Consider the following 13,694-nt stretch of genomic DNA (forward strand, 5'->3'; position numbering starts at 1 on the left):
GAATAGAAACCAGAGTACCCCTCAGTTCTTCACTACTATACCATAAAGACAATGGGAAAATACAAAAAAAAATGGAAATGAGTTTTAAAATAACAACATTTCCTAGAACCAACGAACAAATACTGTAACTTTTGCTTCTGTATGTGACACGCATCAAACATATTAGAAGTCGGTTAAAAATTTAAATATCTCACATCATTCGGACGCAATCAAAACACGCCCGAGGGAATACAATATAAAAAACATATAACACACCTTCAAAAACATGCTTAATTACCTCTCCCTTCTGGATAATGAAAAATCTACTTGTTTTCATAGAAAACGTGGAAATACCCTTTGACGAGCCGGGGCTTTTCCAAACATGCAATATGCGTTATGTTTTGTTACCATTTCTTTTATGCTTTCACATTTATTTTAAATATGTTCAACATTAATTATTACAAGATCATAGCTCATTTTGTATACGATTTTATTGATTTAATAGTTCTTACGTGTTAATCACAGAAGGGTTATAATATTAGTACAATCTAGTAAAAGTCTAAATCTAGTTTTGGCGTATCACCAATTAGCTTTGAATACATAAAGATTGTAGACACACAAATAAAATTAAATGTCAAATACTATATCTATAGAAATTATCTTGTAATTACTTCTTGAATGATGTTGATTTCTGGAATACTAGTAGTTTTATACATCGCCCCGACTTCGCTCTTGGTACATATATAGCCTATAGAAAGCACTTGGTAACATATCTAACGATAATAATTTTTGATAACAGTCCCTAAGAAGTAGTTCCTGAGGTTTTCGCGTTCAAACAAACAAGCTCTTCAGCTTAATATTATAAGTATATATCAAACTAGCTGTTCGCCCCGGCTTCGCCCGTGGTACATATATAGTCTATGTTACTCGTGGATAATGTAGCTTTCGAATGGTGAAAGAATTTTTAAAATCGGTCCAGTAGTTTTTGAACCTATTCATTACAACCAAACAAACAAAGTTTTCCTCTTTATAATATTAGTGTAGATAGCTCATGGAATTTAGTATGTAGAGTGGCGGTAAGCTACTTATTAAAATGTATTAAATGTTTTTAACTCATAAATGTATGGATTTTTTTTATTTCAGATTTGAATACAATAAACATCAACGGATGGATAATTGTGAGTATTCATTTTATAATTATGTATTAATTGAATTAAGTAGTTGCTATTTAACTCAAACTCAAACATATACTTACTCAATTAGACTTCTTATAGAAGAACTTTTGAATCGTCATAACACAGTTTTAACATTTACCACCGGTCCGTAAAAAAGCTTCTACAGAGAAGAGCTGTTATTAATTTTCTTTTAATGAACAAATTTATTAAATTGAACTAACTATCACAAAATTAGTATAAATCCCAAAAAGTTTGGTGTGAGAAATTTTGAAAGAATAAAAATATCAAATAGCTCAGGTTAGGTGTGTTCACTCATCCTACTATCCTACTTCCTATCCTACTAATATTATAAATGCGAAAGTTTTTAAGGATGTGTATGTGTTTGTTGCTCTTTCACACAAAAACTGCTGAAGCGTTTGCAACGAAATTTGGTACATAGATAGCTGGACAACTGGAATAACACATGGGCGATATTTTATCCCGATATTCCTACGGAATACGGCCTTATGCGGGTGAAACCGCAGGGCGCAGCTAGTTACAAATAAACTTTCCCTTCAAAACATTATTGTACACTAGTTAAACTGATTTCTATAAGATTTAGAAAAGGCATAAATTAGTCCTTTATCTTTGACCGTCAATATACATATGTATTTTTATACCGAAAATATAACTCGTAAAGGGTGAAACCGAGTACGCGAGCAAAGAAGCTGCAAACAGCTAGTAAACATACGTACTACAAATTCACTTAAGTGAACTTTTCAGTTCTCAACAAGTTCTGTGTATGTACGTAAATAAGTCTGCTCGCGATGCCTTCATTTGACACAGTTTATTCTGGAATTGGGAGAAATCTACCAATTTTATAATATACTAGCTGCGCCCCGCGGTTTCACCAGCGTAAGTCCGTATTCCGTAGGAATATCGGGATAAAAAGTTGCCTATATGTTATTCCAGTTGTCCAGCTGTATACGTACCAAATTTCATTGCAATCGGTTCAGTAGATTTTGCGTGAAAGAGCAACAAACACACACACACATCCTTACAAACTTTCGCATTTATAATAATATTAGTAGGTCTATTGGTACGCCCCGGCTTCACCCGCAAACGAAGCCACGGGCATGGATAAGTATTTATAAAGCTCATGTCCTATTCCGATGTATAAGCTATATAATTGTAAAGCTTCATTAAAATCATTCAGTAGGTGCCTTCATACCGAAATTCCTATTGGATAACTTACGCGGGTGAAACCGCGGGGCGCAGCTAGTAAATAATACGAATTCATTTTTGATATTACAAACTACATTCTCATACTTAAAATGTAGCTCAAGTCCATAACCCATTGTTAGCCTCCCGTTATCAACGATCGGTTATAAGACATTATTATGTGCTAATATCAACTCACCTTAATTGTAATTATTATATTGTAACCTTACGTACGCTTGTCTTCTTTCGTAATCAAATTGTATATATAATTATGAAATAGTGTATATATTTCGCGATAAACTATTTAGATATATTGTACTAAATTATGTTAAATACATAGTGGGAAGATACTGTCGTCTAAGATACAGGCTCGGCCTAGTTTAGACGACAAGTGTCCATAGTTATAAGTTTTTTGTTTTAAAATTCAAGCCACATATGCAATGTTAATGTGAGGTATGAATAAATAAAGATTTTTATTATATTGTATTATTATTGCTAATGAATTTTGGAACTGAATACTATATACTATCTTAATGAGAGGCAAAGATAATAAAACAAACAAAATAACACCTTATTCATTTATATTAAGACACATCGTAATTTTCATATAATTATTATTATTTAATAGCGAAGCACAAATACAAATTACACCAAAAATTTCGCAATATTTGCCGGCAGCGAAATTAGAAACAAACTCGGCCTAATTTATCGTGGCTATATTTCTGACGTCGATTCGTTGCTGCCCGTATTTCCCATAGGATATCCCGTCTAAAGCAAATTGATTTCAAAAACTTCCATTTTTCCTTTACACGTTATTGTTATCGCTATAAGAGTTTCGAGAATATCTTCAAAACTTAAATTATGCTGAAATATTATATTCATTGGCTAAAAGCATCTCTAAGTATAAGATTAACATTTTACTTATAAACTAAAAACAATTTTCCTATGTTGCTATGTTATTGATTTCGTCTTATCTTACCATTTTAGTAGTATAAATTGAAACAGTTAAGAGAATGTCTGTTTGACTTGAGTATCGTTCATCCGATCTTTACGGGTAGTGAACCAATCAAGGGAAATACAGATTTGCCTTCAAACAAAAGCGTAATCGGTCAAAGCAGATATCAGTTTATTCTTGTAGTTTCCTACAAATAGTGCAGGGTGAGAGTATTTGAAATGGTATGTTACATATTGTGTATAAGCTAAGAGGCAATCTTGACATCATAATAAAAAGGTTCAGTTTGCGAGACTGACATTTTTCATTCAATTCTATGTTTACATCGGAGACAATTATTATGCAGAATGAGATTAACTATCGAGTAAACGATAATTGCATTTGTAGTTTGGTTTATATTAATATGACCAAAAGTATTAAAGTGAAGTTGAATGAGCAAATCAATTGTAGCTTTGCAAAAATTTCATGACTGAATTTTGTTCTGAGACTACTTTATATAATAAATTTTGCTTCCAATTTGTCATATCCTACTAGTATTATAAATACGAAAGTTTGTGAGGATGGATGTATGGGTATGTTGGTTACACTTTCACGCAAAAACTACTGAACCGATTGCAATAAAATTTGATTTGGTAGATAGCTGGACAACTGGAATAACACATAGGCAACGTTTTATCCCCATATTCCTATGGCATACGGACTTACGCGGGTAAAACCCCGGGGTGCAGCTAGTGATATATAACTATACATTCTTTATAATCCCAGGAGACTATATAATAATACCTTTCTTCCTTCAGTTTAAAAAATATACTTTTATATTATAGTCATTATTAGGGTGTATTAGAGTTATAATATGAGTGATAAGATACCGAGCAAAGCTTAAAATATCCGTTACACCAGACCGACGAACTGGTACAACTAAAATGTAATAAAAATGATCTCCCAAAGGATATTGTTGCGGACATTAATTTTCAGACTCCCTGCAATTCAGTTCTTTGCAATTCTACCGGAATCTATTGATCTTCGCGTTCTGATGAGCTACTCCTCTTTTTTGGAACGAATATATAGTATATTTTTGGATATTGGAGATATGTTTTGTTTAATATTTTTTATATTTTTATGGAAAGGAGGTAATAAAAATACTTATATTTAACAAAGAAATAAACTACCTTCCAACTGTCAGAACTAGACCTAATTCTATAAGAAGTCTTACTGAATAATTAAATGTTTGATTTTGTGTTCGGGAAAATTAAATTACATGGGACCACATGGGAAACACCAGCTTTCAAATAAAAAAAGAAATAAAAAAATCGATTCAACCAGTAAAAATCTTTGAGATAACAAACACAAAAAAGCAGTCGAATTTATAGCCTTCTTTTTTGTAGTCGGTTGATAACATGCTTATTTAAGTCATTTACCGAAGTGCGCTGGATCTTTCCCAATACATAGGTTTTTTAATCCAGTCTTCCTTTAAAACTAATTCGGTGTTTATGTTATGATGTAGCAACTCTCATACTGATAGTGTGGCATGATTCAATAAACCTTTTCGAAATGTGTCACACGTTTTATTTGGACACGCCATCAGCGTATTTATATATAACCTTTTCATTCTATAGCGGATAGCCTATAATTTATTTGCCTTGTCGAAATCTCTTGTATCCCATCGGCTTACAGTGTGTAAATAATTTTTATTTGTTACAACGTTGTGCTCGTAATTTCCTCTAGCAATAGACATCTTTATTACAATTAAAAACTACGATCAGTAGAAAAACAGACAGACAGACTGACAATCATATAGTATGTCTTATCGTGGCTTCCTTTTTTATGAGTAACATCATAAAAAATTCTTATTCTTTAATATCCCCAATGTTAAAAATTAGTTTGAACCTGATGTACTGTCGTATGACTACTCACAGGTGCTCATTACATGCTGTCAATTAACAATAGATCCCAGGGAGTCGTGGAGACTTGAAGTAGCTTGTTTCAGACGTTGAATAGTCGACAGTCACAGGTATATTTCCTCTGCAAATGTTTATGGGTGATACTGGTTGTTGCTGGTTGCTACAATATACATTTGTTTCACTGATCGATTTTCTTTATGGACAAGTAGGTGTCAGCTTTCTGTTTCCTGCCAGACCGAGACATTTTTTTTGTGCATCCCCACCGGGAATCGAACCCAGGACCCCTCAGTACTAATCTCACGCTTCAACCACTGTACCAAGGAGGCGGTCAACTATGTCCTTTGCCAACAATCAAATAAAAATGCACCTTCACCAAAATACACCTCTAGTTATATCTAGCAATATGGCAGAGACCAGGTGCTAAAACATATCCAAAAATAGTCCAGATAACCAAAAACTATACACCAATTTCAACTAAATTCACCCAACAGGATGGGATGATACAACATCCCACATAATCCTTTGCTAAAAGTAATCAACGCAAACTATAAATTCCTAAAGCTTATCAAACTTCGCTAGCTGTCGGTGTCTCGGATAATTGCGAAACTTTAGCCCCAAGTAATGTAAATAATATTTTAAGGGCCGATGGGGCTTGAACGTAAATAATGAAGTTGCGGAACTAGTATGTGTATGTATCCTTGAATATCCATTTAGCGATTAATACGGTGGTATGATTTAGAATCGATTTATTTATGGGTAGTTATGGAAGAAGGAAAAATCCTTAATAGGTGAATTTGTTAATTTTTCTGACGATTCTATGTTAAGCTCATATATTTAACGATACGACGATCGATATTTAACGTCACTTGCTTCCACGAATAATTTGTATAAAAAACTGTTCAGCATGTTTACATACTTCTACTATCTCATACAAATAATAATATTAGGAAAAAATAGGTCATATGTTTACATTAATGGACATTTATGTGATTCAAAGCGGACGAACTTTTATTTTGTGGATGTCATTTGCAAATAAAACATGTCTGTTACACAAAGTACTCGAATAAATTAAAAATTAGCTAATGATAAGTCAACATGTGTTTGAACTGCTCTTAATTTAGGTACTGTACAATCAGCATATTAATGTAAACAGTGTAGCGTTGGCAAATACAACGCAATTAGACATGTAAGTATTAACCTTTCTCTCTATCTATGAGTTTAAACATTAGTTAGTCTGTCTATTTATTGGTTCATCCCTTTCATTACTTCCTGTGTACCGCTTATCCAATTTTGTTGAATTTTAGTATAACATTAGATTGCTTGATTTTCTCCATTTTATCAGTCTTTAATTTTTATTGAAATCTTTTATTGTTGTCTTTACTTCTTTGCATTTTTTATTTGAATTAATATTTGTCTTTAATTTTATAAAAAAGAAATCTTATATAACATATCAACATAAACAAACATAAAAATGCTATTTCGCCATAATATTTAATATATCGTGACGTATAGATTGGGTCGTTAAAATAAGAAAGCGTTTAAATAAACTTTTACTGATACCTATTTTGCTGCGATAACTCGAAAACCTTCTTACTCTGTTATTTATTACGTTCATGAATCTATGTATAAATATTATATACTTCTATAGTGTATTATAGTATTGTATAAATAACTTCTCTTTTTTAATTCAATGAAATTCATTGACCAAACAAACGCAACAGTTCAAAGTTCCATTGGCACACCGTCAAAGCAGAAAAAATTCCAATTTTTTTATTAAATACGTTCAAAATATCAAAACAAATAAATACAAAACATAAAAATATAAAATTGCAATTAGTAAATACGTGTTCTTATTATTTAATTCATAAAAGCGTTCACCCCAGTATATTTACACATCAAAAACAATGTTTCACATTATGACTTATGGTTACAGATATATCGTACTACAGAATAACTGTCCTTTTAAAAATGTATGTACATGCTAGCGAACGTACACTCAGTGCAATAATGACGATACACTGGTGTTAATGGTTATTAAAATTATTATTGCGTAATATAACATAGCAAACGTATAGTATGGCAATCACCAATAAAAACTGTTTAATATTGGGTAATGCTAGGTGTAAACTTAGCTTTACCCAGATTCATTTATTAATACCTAAGTTCTTTGGATAAAGTTCGGTTATTTTTAATACTAGACGCCCGCCCAGATATCAAGATCCCTGTTTTATCATCAAGAGATCATTTAATCGGGACAAAAACTGTCACCCAAGTCAGCTCATACCCTGTCTCTATAGAAATTTCATCAAAATCCGTTCAGTAGTTTCAGCGTGATCGACGGACAAACATCCAAGCAAACAAACTTTCACATTTATTATATTACTGTGATTCGGGGTTAGTTCTATCTTCATTTTCATTTCAGTTAAATCTACCTGCAAATTTGAGATTAAATGCAAACGAAACATCTATAATTTTATCCATTCGCACAAACTTTTGAAATTTTAATACCAATAGGAAGACATCTTAGCTTTTCCGCAGGTGTCCATGGTTAAATATCATATAAAAACGCATTTTTACTATTTCACGAACATTACCCAATTATCTTGGGCTGGCTGAATAAACCCAGATTACTCCTTAGTCACTAGCCAATTAATTATCTATTTTCTATTCCATAATAGCACTCTAAGCTGTTCTACAAAATAACAATGGACAAACCGCCATGTCCCGCACTGCACCACCCTCGTTTCACTCATGAGGGTTCTGCAAACATAGCTGTTTTTCTTTGCAGAGTCAATTGAGACCCTTTGTTTGATCCCAGCGGACCTCCTTAATGACAGCGTAATACTCTGCTTTGTTTGTCGACGTGAATTAGTACTTTTATGGATTGGTAACGGTTGGCAAGAAGGGATTTATATAAATAAGATACGTAACACATACTCAAACATATTTTATATACGACTATTTAGACTAGACTGTATGGGCTCTCTGTAAAAATTAAAATATATATAAATCAATTGATAATTTAAATAAATGCTTTTCGGATATCCAAGATCGTGCATTTATTTAAAACTAGATGCGCCCGCGGTTTTTTCCGTGTAAAAAGTTGCCTATGTGTTATTCCAGTTGTCCAGCTATCTACGTAGAAAATTTCATTGCAATCGGTTGAGTAGCTTTTGCGTGAAAGAGCAACAAACGCACACACATCCTTACAAACTTTCGCAATCATAATATTAGTAGGATAATACTATAATGCGAAGGTCTGTGAGGATGGATGGATGTGAATGAGACAGATAGACAGCTGAACATCTGGAATAACAATAAGGCTACTTTTTATCCCAATGTTCTTACGGGATACGGAATTTCGCGGGTGAAACCGCAGGGCGCAGCTAGTAGTAGGATAAGACATCTTCCATAAAGCTTTGCTTAACAATCTTTTATTAGACTCACCTGTTTGTAAGTAACCGACTCGTTTAGATTCTATTTTGATCCGTCTTAACGGTAAAAGTTCACTGATTTAATTCCATCTTTATACACATGTCAAGGCTCGGTGACAATACAATAATTTAATTATATGATTTCTTATGTACACTCTGCACAAGAATAAGTGAGACATTCCGTTGATTCCATCATAAAAGCTTAGTTTTTTTTTAACCTATATTTATTATCTCTCGTTTTATAACCATGCGGTGCTATTGTGGAAAGTATTTAAGAAATTATGATTAATATGTTTAAAACTACTACTAACTAGTCCGATTTATTAATTTTCGCAGTCCATCGAACTTACATTACATATAGTCTTTACAATTAATCTGATACAGAATTAATTTCACAACTACCCTCATAACAAAAATAAAATGGGCTTATGAACATTGATATATTATTTGTGAATCTTACATACACTATGTTACTATATTTTAGAATATTTTATAAGTATATCTTTTGAATTAGTCATACTAAAATTTCATTAAAAAATGTTACTCATAGTCACCTTTCATTTTATTAAGCGACCTTTGTTAAAACTACCGTAAACAACGTTCGCGCAAATAAATAATGCTGTTTATTTCGAAAAATCTAAAACTTTCAGAATGTCAAATAAAAACTACACGTTGCGCCTGACAAAGAGCCTTTGTAATTAAAACTGTTTTTGGACGTCATTTTATATCACGGCATCCAATATTTCGAGAAAAAGTGCAAAAATTTTTGAATATTTCAAATTGGATGTTCGAACCAAATGTTATATGCGTAGTATGGCTGATAAATTACGGTTTTATTTTGATCAATGTGATTTAATTAACATTTTGTTTATAAAAATGCAGTTTATCCGATGGACACTGATGTTATTTTTGCTACTAGCTTTATGCCCGCGGCTTTACTTGCATTGACAGCCCTCTTTTGCCTCCCTTCTCATTTCATTTTGATATAGTTTTCTCAACTGAAGTAGTTTATTTTTGAGTAGCAGCATAGAATAGCAGTTTACCCTATCTATCATATTTTTGAATTTAATAAAAATCGATACATTCAGGCGTGCTTGGGACATACAAACATACAGTTGTTGTAGTATTTATAGTATTAGTGAAAAGTATTAAATACTAGACGATAGTCCCTGCTCCGCCCGGGTATCACGATTCTAATTCTTCAAGATTCTAATCTAATTGAAAAAATAAATGTTTTAGTTTTAGCTAATAAATAAGAAATTACAAAAAAACCTTTAAAAATTTATATCAATCAATAAAACCTAATTTATATTAAATCTGTTTTAAAATAGATAAGTAAATCTATGAATAATAACTGTAGTTTTTCCAGGAAAATGTTTTTTCTTAAAATAAAATGACGTCCAGACATTCCTTTTTACAGCGTGAGGTTTCTTGAAAGTTTCTTAAACTTTCAGATTTATTTCCTTTGCATTCCTTCATGATACATTAAAAAACATACTTACTAGTACCAACTTTAAAGGAATATATACACACACATACATATATACATAACAATAATAATAAATACATATTATATTTTAATGTAACTTTTATTTTTACATGTCAACCGGTTTTAAAAAAGGAGCAGCTCATAAATTCGACTTTATTGTTTTTGGCTTTGTTAGGTGAAAAATTTCGACTGGATTAACCGATTATGATGATTATTTGAGAGCTCCGGCCTCCCCTACAATCCCATTAAAATTTTTGTGTAGTTCTGATAATTTGAATGTAATTAATATTTCTTTTTAAACTATTATTATAAAAATCAAAGTATAATCTATAGATATGAAAATACACTAAATAACCAGGAAAATTTATTACAAGCCGCACGTATAAAATATAGCTTATTTCACCCACTGATAATGCAACATTCTGGTGAAAGACTTTTTGAAATCGGTGCAGCATTTTATGTGTGTAAATATTAGAAATATGCATACAAACACACGATCGTTTCCTCTTTATTGAAATCTGTTTATTTGTTTCAGCTAATGGCGAAGAATCGAGAATCTCCACGTAAGTTATGCTGTTAATATTTAATAACCAAATTTGAAATCAAAAAATAATATATAATAATAATAAGTTCATTGTGTTGTAGCTTTAAAACGGATTAACCGATTTTCCGGAGGTTTGTTTTGCAAAAAGTTCTCTCTACAAAAACAGTTTTTTTTTCGACTAAAATATAGTTTAGATATATGTTGATTAATTATATAAAATGAATAGTAATATTCCATTTAGTTGAATTACTGAACTTAAATATATATAACCTGTGGTTAATTTTAAGTTCTAGTATTGTCTTTTATTTCATACAACATATGTCCCAATTTAAAACAACAATTCGGTTTTGAAAATATCTCTCATATAAAACTGTATTCATTTATTAAAATTCGATCCAAGCAACCACACTGAGAAAAGAGAGAAAGTTACTTTTTAATTTATAAATCTTTATTTTTAAATTATAAATCATTCACTTATATGAACACATCGACACCTACAACTAGAAAATTCCAGAAACATCTGAAAATCCGTTGCCGGATTTCAAAAATGGAATATCTATTTTAAAAAAGCGCGCCACAATCCAGCGTACCTGACACAGCCTAATAAAAGTTAGACATTCCAACGTAGATAGCATAACGCAATCATAGAGAATTATGCAACTGCATATATCTACATTTCGTATTCTGTTTGACGTACAAGTTAAATATGCAGGAACTATCTTGTCGGTTCGTTGGGATTTTCAGCGAAATTTTTAAATTATAGTTTTTGAGCTCGTGGAAATTAGGTTACTCTATATGTAACAAAGATTTTTCTAGAATAATATGACACTGTTTTGAAATCTGTCTCTGAAGCTTACGTGTGATGGAATAAAATTTCATGTTGATTTACATTGATGCCATTTGTATCAACGGTTATTACAAAATAGAGAAGTATCTTATAGTCAAACTTATAAAAACGTTGTATTGCGTTGAAAAAATTATTTTTGACAATAAATAAACGCCCTTAAAATTATCTGGATTAAATTAAAATGAGACCACACAGAAAGCACCAACTTAAAAAAAAAGAATTATCGAAATCGGTTTACTCAATCAATAGTTATGATGTAACAAACCCAAAAAAATACAGTCGATTTGAGAACATCCTGCTTTTTTCAATTCGGGTGTAAATCACGAAAAATATCCAGTACTAAAAGTAAATTTCACTTTTATGGATTTCTTCGGTTTAACTTATCTGTCACTTAAAATACGAAATAATTTATGAAGATTTTAGCCCAAAGAGCTAATGTGATTTGATTTCTATATCAACAAGTCATTAAACGATGAAACTGAATAAAACTTCACTTTTAGCCAACTCAAGCACAAAACTCAAATATTATTGAAATAAATCCAAACGAATCTTACGAATCTTTCCCAATTTCCACATTATCGTAAAAAAAAACAAACAAATAACTCGCAATAAAACAACTTAACACCACCGCTAGTCTAATTTTAAACCGAAAGCAAATGCCTGCGCCGAACACCGCGACCGGCGTTTCATTTTAATTAAACAGCCCTCAAAATTCCAGAAACATCGCTTGATGGGTTACGAATATTGTTTATGTACGCTTGTTTCGAAGAATTCATTCTGAATTTAACATTTGTCGGCGGCCCTACCTCTACAAATGTTCATGGGCGGTGGTGATCGCTTACCATCAGACGAACCAAGAGCTCACTTGTCTGCTATTACATAAAAAACACATTTTGTTCTCACGTTACTGTACACGCAAATACACGTGAGTATAAAAAACATAACCTCAACAAAATACATAGTATCATCCTCGCTTCGCCCGTGGCATATATAAAATAATATGACTCAGAACACACTCAGGGACCACGTGCATATCCTGCTCTAAACTTTTTTAAATTCGCTCCAGCAATTCCTCAGAAATAAAAAAATTTCAGCTTTATTTCATTACATTATAGAATATAACTGTAAGAATATATATATTTTCCACATTGTAATTGCAACAAAATGTATATATAAATAAATAAGGTTTTGATTTAGAATTCATTTCAAATACCAGGTCACTGCTTGCATCAGCCATGGTTTTCCGGTCCACTGGGCCGGGATAACTGACGTTGACAAGGAAGCGATGCCCACACCGATATTAACATTGAATAAATAATTTTATGGAGATGTTACTATTCATTAGAATAATAATAATATCTCTTTATTTGTTCTGATTGTGTACAAAAACTTATCACACATTGGCCACAAATTGGTATACAAGTATTGGACGCACAGCTCCACGTTGATAATTATATTTAATGTTGTTTGATTTTATTAGGCTCATGTTAGGCGCTATATAACGTTTAACTTTGTTAAATTGAAGTGTTTTAGTTTTAACTAAAACAAAAGACGAAAGAAAACAATTTTATACAGAAGTTGTGGGTATGAAAATCTGATAAGGTATATGTGTAATGTATAGTAAATCATTTTTAACATTATAAATGCGAAAGTAACTTTGTGTATCTCTAAACCGCTGTCTTAACCACTGTACCGATTTGAATACAATGTACCTGTACCAAACAGGGATTCTTCGAGACCCGAGAAAAGACATAAAATAGTTTTTATCCCAGAAGTTCCACTATGTGGGAAAACACCGAAACTGTCTAACTTTTCCTTTACTACGCGGTCGAAGTCGCGGGCGAAAAGCTAGTTAGTTTTAAAATCTACATATCTATATTAATATTATAAGGCTGAAGAGTTTGTTTGTTTGTTTGAACGCACTAATCTCGGGAACTACTGGTCCGATTTGCAAAAATTATTTCAGTGTTAGATAGCCCATTTATTGAGGAAGGCTATAGGCTATATATGTACCTCGGACGAAGTCGGGGGACCGCTAGTACTCAGTATATCTCTAAATTCCGCTTATTATTATTCATTTATCAGTTATCAGACAGCGACTGCCAGGCCAGCTATATATTTATTTTATCAATTACGTAAATTACTATGGTGTATTATAAATATAGGTAACTAT

The 13,694-nt window shown here is 31.9% G+C and overlaps 1 protein-coding gene across 1 annotated transcript in view; it reads left to right on the top strand.

Moving 5' to 3' along the window:
• Positions 1 to 1,147: 1,147 nt before the first annotated feature.
• LOC119836622 (Down syndrome cell adhesion molecule-like protein Dscam2) overlaps positions 1,148 to 13,694 on the top strand; it is a 41,197-nt gene continuing 28,650 nt past the window's right edge. Inside the window, exons 1-2 of the mRNA XM_038362004.1 lie at positions 1,148 to 1,157; positions 10,666 to 10,693. Of these exons, the coding sequence (XP_038217932.1) occupies positions 1,148 to 1,157; positions 10,666 to 10,693 (38 nt within the window). The remainder of the gene's footprint in view (positions 1,158 to 10,665; positions 10,694 to 13,694) is intronic.

Source organism: Zerene cesonia, chromosome 25 (assembly GCF_012273895.1).
Source record: "Zerene cesonia ecotype Mississippi chromosome 25, Zerene_cesonia_1.1, whole genome shotgun sequence".
NCBI lineage: Eukaryota > Metazoa > Arthropoda > Insecta > Lepidoptera > Pieridae > Zerene > Zerene cesonia.